The following is a 17,929-nucleotide window of genomic DNA, read 5'->3' on the forward strand; positions in this document are numbered from 1 at the left end:
GCCACCTCAGGAAGGACAGGAAATGACGTTAGAAGCGGAGGAAACCTGTGAAGACGCCGGGAGTGCGAGCCAATTAGATTGCGTATAATGTAAAGCCAATCACCGCTCTTGTACCAAACAGCCAATCAAAGCTTTCGGACGACAAATCAAAGGCGCGGACACATGGTTTAAATGTTTTCATCCCTGAATAGAGCAAACTTTATTGACAAACACTTTGATTTAGAGACAGAGTAAGTGCGTACAGCAGCCATATAACAATTATATTATTTCAGACCTCCCAATTGTACAAATGTTGGAAGATATGTTATTGTACTGCAGCTTACCGTACACAGGGGTCATGTGTCACTAGCAGGGCCATAGTAAAGCTACGGTTTGTTCTGGACCAAAGTGCCCAGGTCAGAAGCAGTGCATTCTGGGTATCCTTAGTCTGAACAAACCAAGAGTAAAGCATTATGGGTGATTATATTTTGCCCAGGTCAGAAGCAAAGCATTATGGGTACAGCCAGGGTTTGGGGTGGATCATTACAAAATATACATAATGTGCAATGGTATTTACATCAGTACTATAGATATATAAGCACTCAGGATAACCTGCTCTATGGCAGAACAATGTCTGATACTCACTATCATTATTTGCAAACCTCTTTCCCAATTAGTTTAAGGTGATCACATCTCTCAGACCCAGTATTCAGGGCACCTCATACATTAGAAGCCAGAAGTTTGTACTCAAAGGCACTTAGAATTCCTTTAAAATGATAGGCTCTTAAAGGGACATTAAACCCCACATTTTCTTTGATGATTCAGATAGAGAATACAATTTTAAAAAACTTTTCAATTTACATCTATTATCTAATATGCTTCATTCTCTTGTTATCCTTTGTAGAAAAATCAGCAATACACTTCTGGGAGCTAGCAGAAAGCCAATGACAAGAGGCATATATATATATATGCAGCAACCAATCAGCAGCTCCTGTGTCTACCTAGGTATCCATTTCAACAAAGGATATCAAGAGAATTTAGTAGAAATGTTTTTACATTATCTGTGAGGCATTTAGATCTGCATTAGTGAAATTACTGCAGTATAAAGTAATTAGAACATTATCCAACACTAAATATGGACCTTTTTATACAATTTAGCTATACAAATTAAATGTATTATTCTGGTAAGAAAAATGTGTATTTGTGTCACATCAGTTCCTAGGGGCCTTAGAAATAGATGTGCAGTTGTAGAAAATGTATTATAAATCACTTCTCCCACATAAATAAGTAAATATAATTCATATTATATTGCAGTAACCGCCCTGTGCAAGGATAACTGGGTAGAGTTATGTGTAAAGTAATGTACCAGTGATTGGAAGCTGGGCTTGTGCATTTGTTAGCATCATCATTAGGGTTGCCTATTCGGCCATGTTTTCCTGGACATTTATGAGTCACACATACTGCAGGGGGAACATGTTTTGAGCCCCTGGACATCACATGAATACAAAGCACAATACATGTCCCTCCCTGCAAACCCTACAGCATGTGTAACTGAGCACACTCTGACCTCATGATATACAACTAATTAATAATGCAAAACATGATATTACAGAAAAGTGAGAAATGAATGCTCTATTCTCGCACATCCTTCAAAAACCAGGACTGTCCCTTCAAGTGTGGTATTGATGGTAAATCAGTCACATGGTTCCATGATCCAGCGCACACAGTGATGTTGCAATTTGGTCCATAGGGACATGACTTATCATAAGTCTACCTAAATTCTCCTCTTGTCTTCTGCTGAGCTGCATAACTCCCCCTGGTGCTTGAAAGGTTACAGGAAGATTTGTGTAATTTTTATGCCAGTCTGGGTTCCGATGAGGCGAAACCTGTTGTTAATACTGACATCTCAGGGTGCACAGAGCAAGCACACAGCAGCTCAGCCCATATACTAAGTACCCTACTTTCACCATGTGTGATGCACCGTGATTGGTAGCCCCTGCAGCCCCCGTAAACATAAAGAAGTAGAGATAATTATAAAACATAAATGATACTTTCACCTTGTAGGGACAAGTCATACAGTCCCCACCCCCCACAACAGTAGGTAAAATGTAGTTAAGTGGTTCTTTATTCACAATTCTATTTCTCTTATACCCTTTAGAGTTGTCCTTAGAGATGTCAAATTGCCGCAAGGAGCAAATGACGTCCGCCTTCTTCCAACCTCCGCTGTATAAGCAAAGATACCAATTTGTGAGGACTTATGTGGACACGTACAAGCCTCAAAAGGTCAGTTTTACATATTTATTTTCTCTGTTCATCCATGTATAAGGTATCTGCATTTTCAAAATGTACAAATCATCATAACGTCACAGACACCATTATTTATGTGTGTAATAAAAACTTCTGAATAAATGCAGAAAACATTTTTGCATTCTAGAAAAAAATGCATCTTTCAAAACCAATCAAATAGCAGTATTTATATTTTGTGATAACCTTGACCCTATCTAGTTCCAGTTGAGGCAGTTGGATTTCTGCAACCGCTCTGTGAGCAACATTTTTTTACACGCCTCTGCTATAATAATAAACTGGCCCCTATTTACCCCGCAACTGGTATCCGAGCTTTGTTGGGACATACGCCTCAGCAGCACGATAACTAAACATTACAGAAGCTTTTATGCTAATACAAGTATACAAATATGCTTCTATTAAAAACTGAAAAGCACCTGTGCTTTTGTAATTTTGTCTTTTCTATCCCTTTTAGTTGAATGCATCACTTTCATTTACTTATGAGGACTGTGTTACAGGAAGTCCTTTAAAATCTGCATGTTTTGCTTATATTCATTTATTCAGCTGCCGATTTGGTGAATTCCGAGAGCGAGCGCTGAAAAAGAGAAAGGCGCTAAATAAATACTAGTTATTATTATTTCAAATGAGATGTACCATACCCCTGCAACCTGTATCCAGCCCAGTGCTGCTGCTTAACAAAGCCAGTGAGAGGCCGTATTGACAATTTAACATTTGCAGTGGAAAGTTCCTATTGACTCAGTGCAGCATATGTGCTGTAATCTTCCTAACTAGAGGCACATTGACCAGCAGTTGATTATTAAAGGGATAGTCTAGTCAAAATTAAACTTTCATGATTCAGATAGAACAGCAATTTTCTAATTTACTCCTATTATCAATTTTTCTTTGTTCTCGTGGTATCTTTATTTGAAAAAGTAGGAATGTAACCTTAAGAGTCGACCCATTTTTCTTTCAGAACCTGGGTAGTGCTTATTGATTGGTGGTTACATTTAGACACCAATCAGCAAGGGTTACCCAGGTGCTAAACCAAAAATGGCTGGCTCCTTAGCTTTCATTCTCTCTTTTTCAATAAAGATAGTAAGAGAACGAAGAAAGATGGATAATAGGAGTAAATTAGAGCAGCAATTTTAAGCAATTTTCTATCTGAATTATTAAAGAAAAAAAATTGAGTTTAGTGTCCCTTTAATATTTAAGAAATGGTAGAAGATTCTCCAAAGTATTTATGTAATCAGCTTTGTTCCTGTATTCTCCATAGGGTGCCTGTTACAGGGTTAATACATTTGCTATTTGGGCATCATTATTAAGAAAGTATCTTTATGCGAAATGCGTCTGATGTGTAGAGTCCTCATTTTACCCACAGAGTTTTTTTGACGTATGTTTACCTCTTGTTATAAAATCGAATACATTTCTGCAGCTTTTCCTCTATTACTTTGGATAATAATAAAGCGCTTTGCTCTGCAGGTGGCAGATCTGGGCTGCGGGGAGTGTTCTCTGCTCTGTAGCCTGAAGTTTTGGGACTGTGTTGAGCTGCTTGTGGGCTTGGACATTGATGAAGACGTTCTGAGAAGTAAAATGTAAGTATATTGGATTTGTTTATTGCAAATTAATGCACATTTCTTAAGGATAATATTTTATTCTAGGACTTGTATCATTGTCCATCAGAAGGTACTTTTTGTAGATTTCTATAAACAGAGTTTTCACAGGCAGTGCTTGTGGCTCTGGAGTGATATTTAAAGGGACACTGAACCCAAATTTTTTCTTTCATGATTCAGATAGAGCATGCTATTTTAAGCAACTTTCTAATTTACTCCTATTATCAAATTTTCCTTGTTCTCTTGCTATCTTTATTTGAAAAAGGCATCTAAGCTATTTGTTTGGTTCAGAACCCTGGATAGCACTTGTTCATTGGTGGATGAATTTATCCACCAATCAGCAAGAACAACCCAGGTTGTTCACCAAAACTGGTCTGGCATCTAAACTTACATTTTTGCATTTCAAATAAAGATACAAAGAGAATGAAGACAATTTGATAATAGGAGTAAATTAGAAAGTTGCTTAAAATTTCATGCTCTATCTGAATCATGAAAGAAAAAATTTGGGTTCAGTGTCCCTTTAACTGTCTGTTTTACCCCTTTGCAGGAGTTAAAGGGACAGTCTAGGCCAAAATAAACTTTCATGATTCAGATAGAGCATGTAATTTTAAACAATTTTCCAATTTACTTTTATCACCAATTTTGCTTTGTTCTCTTGGTATTCTTAGTTGAAAGCTTAACCTAGGAGGTTCATATGCTAATTTCTTAGACCTTGAAGCCCACCTCTTTCAGATTGCATTTTAACAGTTTTTCACCACTAGAGGGTATTAGTTCACGTATTTCATATAGATAACACTGTGCTCGTGCACGAGACGTTATCTGGGAGCAGGCACTGATTGGCTAGACTGCAAGTCTGTCAAAAGAACTGAAAAAGGGGCAGTTTGCAGAGGCTTAGATACAAGATAATCACAGAGGTTAAAAGTTTATTATTATAACTGTGTTGGTTATGCAAAACTGGGAAATGGGTAATAAAGGGATTATCTATCTTTTAAAACAATAAAAATTCTGGTGTAGACTGTCCCTTTAAGATCTAGCACAAACCAATGCTAAATTTAAGACAATAGGTAATAAACAGTCACAGTCATGTGATCAGGGAGCTGGAAGAAGGTTCCTAGATACAAGGTAATCACAGAGGTAAAACGTATATTAATATAACTGTGTTGGTTATGCAAAACTGGGGAATGGGTAATAAAGGGATTATCTATCTTTTAAAACAATAACAATTCTATGGTAGACTGTCCCTTTAAGCACACAATAATACACAATAGCTGGGTGGGGGCAGTGTAATACTCTCTAATATTATAGATTACTGAGAGCCAGTCAACAATAAATTATCTGCTGCTTTGCAGCGCTGCTCCATATCTGACTATTCTCTTCAAACAGCACATTGCTCTGGATGCACTGTGTTAAGGAAAACTTACACAGTGCAGCCAGAGCAAAGCTCTGTTTGAAGAGAATAGTCTAATGTGGAGCAGCGCTGCAAAGTGAAAGTGCTAAGAGTTCCTGTATGTGTCCTATTCTTTCTGCAGACCTGCTGCCTTTTTTTGCGATGACATCTCAGATCACAGCATGTTCTGCTTGGGGATTATAACATCAAAATCCAAAGCACAAAATAATTGCATAATTTAACATACATTTTATTTAATGATAATTTGTGCAATAAACAATGACAAATGTTAATATTAGCTAATTTAGCTTAAAATTGGCCTGGTGGTCAGTAAATTCAGCCGGGTGGTGCACCCTTTAAAAAGGTCCTGGGGAGAACACTGGGGTTAGTAATACACAAACGACGTGCTGTAATGAATACGTGCACACTCATTTTGCATTTTAATGCCCTCTTAAATATAATGTTCTGTTTTGTGCACAGCAGAGATTTTTTTAGCATTAAAAAAGTCTTGGCTTTATTTCATTCCCATTAAAAACACTCACGGTGGGATGTCTTGTAGAAGAAGGTGGGATAGAGCAACAACAGCTTACGCGTTTCACCTGTGAGCCGTAGTCATAGCCTAGTTACTGACCACCCAGCTAAAATGTAATCCAATGTCAAGCTAACATTATAAGAAAAAATCAAAGAAGGCGCCACATAGTGTAATACAGTAGGGTTCAACAATGATAAAATTGTGAATCAAAGTTCACTCACATTTTGTAAAGCACAATAAAGTGCTGTATGTGCAGGCCGGATCTTTAAGAGTAACCTGGTTAAGTCGCCTCCCGTATCAGAAACCGAGGGATGTGGGTCAGTCCGGTGTTCAGCTGTAATCGATGGATCCTGGGTTGGGATCTGCAAATGTCCCAACAAATGTGCAAAGAAGCAATAAAGTTAAAATAATGTGTTTATTGATAAAAACAGTAATACATTGACACGTTTCTCAGTTAAACACTGTTTCCTAAGGCTGATCAAGCTAACAAGGGACACTCGGGTTAAATTAAATGTTCATGATTCAGATACAGCAGTAATTTTAAACAACTTTCCAATTTACTTCCATTAAAAAAATGTGCACAGTCTATTTATATTTACACTTTTTGAGTCACCAGATCCTACTGAGCATGTGCAAGAATTCACAGACTATACGTATATGCATTTGTGATTGGCTGATTGCTATCACATGGTACAAGGGGAGTGGAAATATACATAACTTTGAAATTTGTTATAAAAAAATCTACAACTCATTTGAAGTTCAGACTAAGAGCTATTGCATTGTCTTGTTATCTTGCATTTGTTGATTATGCAAATCTAATGTGTTGACTGGTCCTTTAATATTAATAATAAATCACAGAAAATGTAGTATTACACTACCCCCAACTCGGTTACTATTCTGTGGAGATCACAAAGGTAGTATTTAGTAGCGGTGGCGCATGATTTCTCACATTCGTGCAATCACTGTTTTACTAGTCCTTTATAACAATGCTGGTTTTCTCCATAGGAACATCCTGTCCCCTCTTGTGACCCATTACCTGGAGCCCAGGAAGCGCTCGTTAACTGTAACGCTGTACAAGGGTTCTGTGACTCAGAAGGATCCGGCATTACTGGGGTTTGACCTAATAACCTGTATTGAACTGTGAGCACCACTCGGTATCCCATTCTCAAAAGCTATTTTTTAGTTGAAAGGGGAATAGTACTTATTATTTTTATCATGTATAGGAAAGTGCAGCAGTTTAAAATGTTACTATATTTGTGTTGCATGAAAAAGGTTAAAGACAGTAAACACCTTTAGGGTAGATTACAAGTGGAGCGCCAACAGTTGCGTAAGTGAAAAGGGGTTTATCGTGGCTATTTATGTGCATATTACAAGTTGAAAGTAAATACGTTGAACGTGAAACAGGATAGCACACTTTCAGAGCTCCGGTTTACTGTTACGCAAGACAAAAAAGTTGCAAAAAACATATAAAAAATACATTTAAAAGTACAGTTACATTCATAATAGCACTGTCTGATACATTGTTTAAAAAAAGTTATAAGGGTTCAAAGATACGAGGTCTCCATCAGAAATATTTATAGAAATATGTATTTATGAATAAAAAGAACATATTCTGTTATACGAAGAACATTGGAATGTTAAATAATTCATATTTCATGTGGGGTTAGCGCACTTGCTTAAACCTGATCGGGTTTACACGCGACTAAGGGTGTTATTCTCCCCCCACACACACATTTCGCTCTCCATTGAAGTCTTTGGGGGAATCCGTTAACGCGGTTGCAATATTCGAAGTTGGACTTTTTGCGCACATCAGATTAGTGCATGAGCAAAACATTTTTACTTCCACCTTGAAATACGCGTGCTACCCGATGCGTGCAAAAAGCTTTCTTCTAGTGGAGTTAATGCGCAAGCTACAGATTTACTCATAATCTGGCCCTTGTAATTACAAGACATTTCTGTTGTGTTGCTATAGAGTAACTGACTAGCCAAGTCTAAACACTTTAAAACAAATTAACATCTTGTTTACAGCAACTGTATTTCAATAGCCAAACTCCATGGAGGAGCTAATAAGAGCTTGAGTTCTCAGAGAGCAGGGCTAGTTACTGTCATTATGTTAGTATAAAGTGCTTTGTTTTGCAGTTAGATACAGATATGTAGCAGGGTTAGCTGTGAAGTCATCAGGTGCATTTTAAGTTTTTAGAACTAAAAAACCCACAAGTTTCAGAGCTAAATTACATGAAAATGAGGCTAAATACATAATGGAAGTATTTTTAATGAAGATAACTAAAGATCTTATATCAAAATCTATGGGTGTTTTATGCCTAATTAAAGGGAATATTACTGCGCAGTCCCTTTATAATACAATGAGAGAGGTTTCATTTGCGCCTCTCGTCTTTCTGCTTCTTGTTCTTCAGGATCGAGCATCTGCAAGAGGATGATCTGGAAAAGCTTCAGGATGTTATTTTTGGCTTCCTGGCGCCACGTTCTGTAGTGATCAGCACCCCTAATGCTGAGTTTAACCCTCTACTTCCCAACCTCACTTCTTTTAGGCACCCAGATCATAAGTTTGAATGGACGAGGGAACAATTTCAGAGCTGGTGAGAGGTTCCATTTCTCTCTATTGTGTACTCTGTGGTTAATGAGTCTCATTTTATCTGAACAACATCTGGCTTAAAGGGACAGTCTAGTCCAAAAACACACTTTCATTATTCAGACAGGGCATGTAATTTTAAACAATTTTCAAATTTACATCTATCACCAATTTTCCTTTGTTCTCCTGGTATTCTTAGTTGAAAGCTAAACCTAGGAGGTTCATATGCTAATTTATAAGCCCTTGAAGGACGCCTCTCGTCTCAGGGCATTTTGACAGTTTTTCACCACTAGAGGGTGTTAGTTCATGTGTTTCATATAGATAACACTGTGCTCAGGCACGTGGAGTTCCTAGGATCCAGCACTGATTGGCTAAAATGCAAGTCTGTCAAAAGAACTGAAATAAGGGGCAGTTTGCAGAGGCTTAGATACAAGGTAATCACAGAGGTAAAAAGTGTATTTCTATAACTGTGTTGGTTATGCAAAACTATGGGTAATAAAGGGATTATCTATCTTTTAAAACAATAAATATTCTGGTGTAGACTGTCCCTTTAAACCAAACTTTATTATTCATATACCTCATAGGTCTTTTCTTTAACTACACATAAAGACATAATCTAGCTGTGCATTGTGTGACTGTAATAACACATGGGCTTTTATTATGAGCAGCATGGAAGAAAGTCAGAGGATCTTATATTATTTTTCTTGCTTCTGCTAAGGGCACTAATACTAGAGAAAACACGACTGGTGACAGTGGTCAACCTTGATATGTTTAAAATAATAAAAAAAAATGATTTAAAGATACTATCTGCTTTAGCTAGAGGGATACTTTAAAGTTACGCATTTTCTTAAAGATGTGTTATTTTCAGATATATTATATTGAGTTAAACACATTTTTGGGCCAGATTACAAATGGCGTGCTAACAGTTACACACAAGTGGAAAGGGGTTTGGTGTTTACGCTCGTCGGGTTTAGCGCTTGTATTCTCTTACAAACTTATGGGTAGATTACGAGTTTTGCGTTATGAGCGGCTCGGTACTAACTTGCAAGTTATTGTCACCAATCACCTCCGTATAGCGATACTATGACAGGTTTTCATAAACCTAGCGTTAGCAGGCAATATGTGAGCTTTGAGCAAAATTGAGCTCTATACCGCACTCAAATACCAGCTCTACGGTGAGCTGGTTTTACGTGCTCATGCACGATTTCCCCATAGACATCAATGGGGAGAGCCGGCTAAAAAAGCCTAACAATTGCAATAAAGGAGCGTAAAGCTCCGTAACGCAGCCCCATTGATTCCTATGGGGAAAGAAAAGTTATGTTTACACCTAACACCCTAACATAAACCCTGAGTCTGAACACCCCTAATCTGCTGCCCCCGACACCGCCGCCACCTACAGTACACTTAATAACCCCTAATCTGCTGCCCCTGCCACCGCTGTCACCTACATTACACTTATTAACCCCTAATCTGCCGCCCCTGATATCGCCGCCACCTACATTACATTTAACCCCTAATCTGCCACCCCCGACATTGCTGACACCTACATTACAATTATTAACCCCTAATCTGCCGCCCCCGACATCGCCGACACGTACATTACAATTATTAACCCCTAATCTGCCGCCCCCGACATCGCCGACACGTACATTACAATTATTAACCCCTAATCTGCCACCCCCAATGTCGTCGCTACCTACCTACACTTATTAACCCCTAATCTTCCGCCCCCAACGTCGCCACCACTATACTAAAGTTATAAACCCATAAACCTAACCCTAACACCCACTAACTTTAATATAATTAAAAAAAATCTAATGCAAAATTCCTATCATTAACTAAATAATTCCTATTTAAAACTAAATACTTACCTATAAAATAAACAGGCAAGTTTGTATTTATTTTAACTAGGTAGACTAGTTAGTAAATAGTTATTAACTATTTACTAGCTACCTAGCTATTTACCTGTAAAATAAAACCTAACCTGAGTTACACTAATACCTAACCTTACACTACAATTAAATACATTACATTAATTAAATACAAGTAACTAAATTACAAAAAAACAAAACACTAAATTACACAAAATAAAAAAGAAATGATCAAATATTTAAACTAATTACACCTAATCTAATAGCCCTATCAAAATAAAAAAAAAACCCCAAAATAAAAAAAACCCTAGCCTACACTAAACTGCCAATAGCCCTTAAAAGGGCCTTTTGTGGGGCATTGCCCTAAAGAAATCGGCTCTTTTACCTGTAAAAAAAATATACAAACAACCTCCCAACAGTAAAACCCACCACCCACACAACCAAACCCCCCAAATAAAATCCTATCTAAAAAAAAACTAAGCTCCCCATTGCCCTGAAAAGGGCATTTGGATGGGCATTGCCCTTAAAAGGGCATTTAGCTCTTTTTCTGCCCAAACCCTAATCTAAAAATAAAACACACCCAATAGACGGCATCTTCTATCTTTATCCATCCGGCGCAGAGCGGCTCCATCTTCAAGACATCCGGCGCGGAGCATCCTCTTCTTTCCACGGCTAACGAAGAATGAAGGTTCCTTTAAGGGACGTCCCTTGAATTCTATCAGCCAATCGGAATTCAAGGGACGCCATCTTGGATGACGTCCCTTAAAGGAACCTTCATTCTTCGTAAGCCGTCGTTAGAAGAGGATGCTCTGCGCTGGATGTCTTGAAGATGGAGCCGCTCCGCGCCGGATGGATGAAGATAGAAGATGCTGTCTGGATGAAGACTTCTACCGGCTTGGATGAGGACTTCGGCCCGCTTGTATGAAGACTTCTCCCGGCTTCGTTGAGGACTTCTTGTCACTTGTATGAAGACTTCTGCCGCTTCGTTGAGGATGGATGTCCGGGCTTCAAAAACTGTAAGTGGATCTTCGGGGGTTAGTGTTAGTTTTTTTTTAAGGGTTTATTGGGTGGGTTTTATTTTTAGATTAGGGTTTGGACCGAAAAAGAGCTAAATGCTCTTTTAAGGGCAATGCCCATCCAAATGCCCTTTTCAGGGCAATGGGGAGCTTAGGTTTTTTTAGATAGGATTTTATTTGGGGGGTTTGGTTGTGTGGGTGGTGGGTTTTACTGTTGGGGGGTTGTTTGTATTTTTTTTTACAGGTAAAAGAGCTGATTTCTTTGTTAGTGTAACTCAGGTTAGGTTTTATTTGACAGGTAAATTTGTATTTATTTTAACTAGGTAGCTATTTACTAACTAGTCTACCTAGTTAAAATAAATACAAACTTGATTGTAAAATAAAAATAAACCCTAAGATAGCTACAATGTAACTATTATTTATATTGTAGCTAGCTTAGGGTTTATTTTATAGGTAAGTATTTAGTTTTAGTTAATGATAGTAATTTTTATTTAGATTTATTTTAATTATATTAAAGTTAGTGGGGGTTAGGGTTAGGTTTAGGGGTTAATAACTTTAGTATAGTGGCAACGATTTTGGGGGCAGCAAATTAGGGGTTAATAACAGTAATGTAGGTTGCGGCAATGTTAGGGACAGCAGATTAGGGGTTAATAATATTTAACTAGTGTTTGCGATGCGGGAGTGTGGCGGTTTAGGGGTTACTATGTTTATTCTAGTGTCAGCGATGTCCGGAGTGGCAGATTAGGGGTTAATAATTTTATTTTAGTGTTTGCGATGCTAGAGGGCCTCGGTTTAGGGGTTAATAGGTACTTTATGGGTGTTTAGTGTACTTTTTAGCACTTTAGTTATGAGTTTTATGGTACGGCGTTGTAGCATAAAACCCATAACTACTGACTTTCAGCTTACGGTATGGATCTTGACGGTATAAGCTGTACCGTTCACTTTTTGGCCGGACAGGCAAACTCGTAATACCGCCGCTATGGAAGTCCCATTGAAAAATGACTTTTTGAAAGCTGTGGTAGTTACGTTGCGTTATGGCCAAAAAAGTGTGCGGTACAGCTATACCTACAAAACTCGTAATACCAGCGGTAGTGAAAAAGAGCCATAACGCTGCTTCTTCACCCATAACGCAAAACTCGTAATCTAGCCGTTATTTATTTAAAACTTGCGCCAAAAGTTAAAAAAAAATATTGACAAAGGAAAGGCATAAAAAAATTAAATAATTAATAATAATTAATATATAATTTTATTTAGAGCTGCAACAACTAATCGGCATAATCGATAATAATCGATTATGAAAATAGTTGTCAACGAATCTCATAATCGATTAGTTGGTTTGCAATTAGTTGTTCTGTGCACAGCACCAGCTGCTTCACTCCAATGAGCTCCTGCACAGGGTATTGTGTTTTATGGTTATGTCCTTAGCCTAAAGGACGTCTACAGACATTTTACTTTTTCAGGACACTAAGTTTCTTTTTAAGTTTACAACTACTCCTGTGCAACCCAGAAATAAAATAGGAGTCATAATTTGTATTGTTTATATAAAATCAGGTGATTTATTTATATATATATATATATATGTGTGTGTGTGTGTGTATAGATAGATATATAGATATAGATATAGATATACATTTTTACCAAAATACCATCAGATATATATAGAAATATGTATTTATGAATCAGTAGAACATATTCTGCTATGTGAAGAACATTGGAATCTGAAATATTTATATTTTCATTTCGGGTTAGTGCACTTGAGAATATGCGATCGGATTTGGACGCGAGTAGGGTGTTAGGCTTTTTTTCCACTTTTCACTCTCCATTCACTTCTATGGGGAAATATGTTCGCGCACAAAAAACTTACTTCGTGCGGGAACGTTAAATAACGCTCCACTTGTAATCTGACCCAATATGTTTCAACATAAAAGTTCTTCCTTGGCTGTATCATTTTGGCTTCCTTTTAGAAGTTCATAATGGAAGTTGTTTGTATAAAGTAATCTGCATATGTTCTGATTTTGTTAGCTATCTAATAAGCAAAATGACTGTATCTAACATATTAAGGCACCATTTTTTATACCTTTCTATTGTCCTGTATATTCTTTCAATGCAAAATATATAGGTGTTCAGGATCCTTGATGGAAAAACACTTGCTGCTGATTCTGTGAATATTTTTTGTAGATACGGAACAGAAGCTTAGAAAATTCTGTAGCCCATGGAGACCGATCTCCTACAATTTTACCTCTGTCTCCTAACTGTTCTATATATTCTGCAAACAAACAGCTTAAGGATATGTCTATGTGTCTCTTTAAAGGGACACTGAACCCAATTTTTTTCTTTAGTGATTCAGATAGAGCATGCAGTTTTAAGCAACTTTCTAATTTACTACTATTATCAATTTTCTTCGTTCTCTTGCTATCTTATTAAAAAGAAGGCATCTAAGCTTTTTTTTTTGTTTAGAACTCTGGACAGCACTTTTTTATTGGTGGATGAATTTATCCACCAATCAGCAAGGACAACCCAAGGCGTTCAATAAAAATGGGCCGGCATCTAAACTTACATTCTTGCATTTCAAATAAAGATACCAAGAGAATGAAGAACATTTGATAATAGGAGTAAATAAGAAAGTTGCTTAAAATGGCATGCTCTATCTGAATCACAAAAGAAAAAAAATTGGGTTCAGTGTCCCTTTAAGTTTGCTATAAACTAAACCACTTCTGAACTAAAGTATATTTTCATTACTCTAATTATGCTGTTTATGTTGGTAGATTTTACAATATTTAAAGGAGGGAAACGACAAAATTAAAGGAAATAATACCAGCTGGATAACGATGAAAGTAATTGTGAGCTTATACGGCATTATGTATTGGGATTTCAGGGCCACAGCTGTTTCACAGCGCTATAATTACTCTGTGGAGTTTAGCGGTGTCGGGAGGCCGCCAGCAGGCTCGGAGGATGTTGGGTTCTGCTCCCAGATAGGAGTGTTTACTCGAAATTACACTGAGTCTGAGGACTTCATAAACAAGAAAAAGGAATGTAAAAGTGTTTATAAAACTGTAAGTATTGTCATGTTGGTGTTTTATTGTATAAAGAGGAATAATCAAATTGGCATAATAGGGCCTCTTTTAGTTAAACACACTGTGACATCAAACAAAGAAGCAGTGACAGATATCACTATCATTAGAACACTGTGACCCTAGCAGGGACTGATCCCATGAACATGTCACTGTCATTAGTACACTGTGACCCTAGCAGAGACTGAGCTATAAATATGTCACTGTCATTAGTACACTGTGACCCTAGCAGGGACTGATCACATAAACATATTACTGTCATTAGTACACTGTGACCCTAGCAGGGACTGAGCACATAAACATGTCACTGTCATTAGTACACTGTGACCCTAGCAGGGACTGATCACATAAACATATTACTGTCATTAATACACTGTGACCCTAGCAGGGACTGAGCACATACACATGTCACTGTCATTAAAACACTGTGACCCTAGCAGGGACTGAGCACATACACATGTCACTGTCATTAGTACACTGTGTCCCTAGCAGGAAATGAGCCCATAAACATGTCACTCTCATTAGTACACTGTGACCCTAGTAGGTACTGAGCACATAAACATGTCACTGTCATTAGTACACTGTGTCCCTAGCAGGAAATGAGCCCATAAACATGTCACTGTCATTAGTACACTACCCTAGCAGGGACTGAGCCCATAAACATGTCACTGTCATTAGTACACCGTGACCCTAGCAGGGACTGAGCACATAAACATGTCACTGTCATTAGTACACTGTGACCCTAGCAGGGACTGAGCACATAAACATGTCACTGTCATTAGTACACTGTGACCCTAGCAGGGACTGAGCACATAAACATGTCACTGTCATTAGTACACTGTTACCCTAGCAGGGACCGAGCACATAAACATGTCACTGTGGCCCTAGCAGGGACTGAGCACATAAACATGTCACTGTCATTAGTACACCGTGACCTTAGCAGGGACTGAGCACATAAACATGTCACTGTCATTAGTACACTGTGACCCTAGCAGAGACTGAGCACATAAACATGTCACTGTTATTAGTACTCTGTGGATGTAGCCTATATAATTTAGGTATGGCGTAAATTTTTCTTGTAGAATTTGCATATAGATTGTATATGTTTTTCCCCTGAGGTTTACAACGTGGTGTACCCAAGCCTTGTGGAAGAGAAGTATCTCCGCCAGGCAGTGTTAAGATCAGCTCTGTCAGAAGCTTACACCATGAAGTCAACTCTACTTGAGCGACTCTTTCCAGAAGAATATGAACCAGAAGAAAATTTTACAGAGACACTAAAAGAATCTGGAAGGACTTTGTTGTGGCCTCCCAAACAAAACACCATATCAGAGCCAAAGGAGGATAAGACTATAGAACCTTCCTACAAGGAGACATTGTACACATCCCTCTTAAAAAACTCTTCCATGTGCCAAAAGTGAAGGAACTTTGTGGCAGTTTAGATGTTCTGAGAAAAATGTTGGATGGAGAACCCCACATTTAACCACGACGGAGACGCAATTTTATATCCTCTAGATTAAAAAAAGCTTCTCTTATGATTTTGTATTTTACAGTTTGCAGTCAGTGTTGTGGAGTCCTCCACTTCTTTCTTGCGTCAATATTTTAAATATACCTTTTTGTTGTCCATTTGATGAGCTATCAAATGATTGATTGTTTTGTTTTTGTAACAACGCTGTTTTCTGTGCTGTGCAACAAAGCATGAGTGTTACGGTAATGGCTTGATCAAGTCGTTACATAAATAAATGCTTTGTGAAGTTTTTGTTGGCAATTCCGTACCTGTCTGACTTTTGGATACCCTTAGTACGCCTTTGAAATTCACCTGACTTGTCACAGTTTGTCTCTTTTGTTGGAGCTTATCTTCTTTTCATGAGAGCATACTGAGGTAGGCTCAGGTGTGTCCATGTGTCTTGAGCATTGTATGGCAGCAACTTTTAAAACAATGTATGTAGCAATGTTATAGTGCTCAACTCAAATGCAAGTCCCTAGGCCTACCTCGGTATGCTTTCAATGGAATTAAGCTAAGGTTCCACAAAGGAGACCAAAAGAAATGATAAAAGGAAACTGCTTTTTTTTTTAAGTGTATAATCGATCTGAATTATTAAAGTTTCATTTAGACTTCCATGTCTAATGTTTGCATCTAATGAAAACCATAATGCCCTGACGCCCCAAAAACCTGTTGTTTTCAAATCTAAACTCTTTCCATGACTCTATTAAGATACAGAGTCCTTAGGTATATGAGTTGTCCCCATAGTATCTAACATATTTGCACGTGTCCCTTGTTATATGTATCCTGACCTGTGTGCTTGTATAGAGGGGTATTCATGAATATGGTGCTACAACAAGAAGACATGAGGCTCGATCACAATACTTCAGAAAAGTTTATCAAATGTTTTATCCACAAATCTGTTGATAATCATTAGATACGTTTATTTAAAGAATTGTTATTGGCCCACGGTTAATAGAACACATTGGAAATGCAAAGATTTATGCACAGCTCCCATAAACCAGTTTGGACATTTACAATATTCTTTGCTGAAGGCTACAGACTAGAACCCAAATATCATGTTGTGGGAATCATTACTACTGCCCTTTGATACAGCCACTACGGTGAAACGCGTCAGTGGCGTCCCCCTCCCCCCCCCCCTTTTTTTTAACCCCTATTCTTACTTATATACTTTAAGTATTTAACTGGTATTAACAGGTATAAAATTATAATCTTTTATGAGGGTTACCCTCATCACTTGATGGAACACTAATGGCTCCCTAACATGAGCCTTGATATTCTCAATAGTAATATTCGGTAAACTAATAGGTATAGTCCTCTGGTATTTCCAGCGTTATAACTACTTATATTTACATCTATGTGCTTCATTATTTGGCAAACTACAAGGTGCCATATGGTAAACTAAAAGGTAAAGGTCTCTGGTATTTCCAGAGAGAGCTGGTATTAAAAGGTAATTTATTATAAATAGCTCTGAGGTTTCTCCTCACCATACTCTAAACGCCATTGGCTCTCTAACATGGGCTCTGAATGTTCCCAAGGTAGCACTTGGTAAACTAACAGTTATAGGTCTTTGGTAGTTCCAGAGAGAGCTGGTATTAATAGGTACATTATTATTAGGTCCAGTTGATACTCCATAAAGAGTATAAATCAACGTTACTTCTGCTAAAGCAACAATATATATGGTCTGCAGAATGTACACTGCTAACACTAGCTAGAGTAGGTTTATGTGTACAGTTAAGCTTGATATTATGCCATGCTCATAATAACCTCTTTAATTCTTTGACAATCTGCTCACCTTGTAGCTGAAGATTGTGTGTTACTTGGGGTCACTGTAGTATAGGTCTTATTTTTTTATCTTATTCTGTAGATTCTAATGTTTGAAGTTGGTTATTTATATGTTTTAATATTCTTTGATATTAGTTTTTTGTTTTTATCTTAGTTGTGCAGCTTATACCAGCCAGTTACCATATGAGACACCCTTACATGGACAATTTGCTTCCATCTTCAATGTAAGCCCTGGTTGATGAATGTTTTAATTTTAGAGTTTGAGTGAATGCCCATATATATATATATATATATATATATATAT

General features: G+C 37.6%; 1 protein-coding gene across 1 annotated transcript; it reads left to right on the forward strand.

Annotated features, from left to right (window-relative positions):
* Positions 1-3: 3 nt before the first annotated feature.
* Positions 4-16,104, forward strand: LOC128641238 (small RNA 2'-O-methyltransferase). Its single transcript, XM_053693825.1, has 7 exons — positions 4-230; positions 2,138-2,262; positions 3,742-3,854; positions 6,797-6,931; positions 8,206-8,388; positions 14,144-14,321; positions 15,458-16,104. The coding sequence occupies exons 2-7, from the start codon at positions 2,152-2,154 to the stop codon at positions 15,755-15,757; spliced, it is 1,020 nt and encodes a 339-aa protein (XP_053549800.1). The 5' UTR covers positions 4-230; positions 2,138-2,151; the 3' UTR covers positions 15,758-16,104.
* Positions 16,105-17,929: the final 1,825 nt, after the last annotated feature.

The sequence above is a fragment of the Bombina bombina genome, chromosome 10 (assembly GCF_027579735.1).
Source record: "Bombina bombina isolate aBomBom1 chromosome 10, aBomBom1.pri, whole genome shotgun sequence".
Lineage (NCBI taxonomy): Eukaryota > Metazoa > Chordata > Amphibia > Anura > Bombinatoridae > Bombina > Bombina bombina.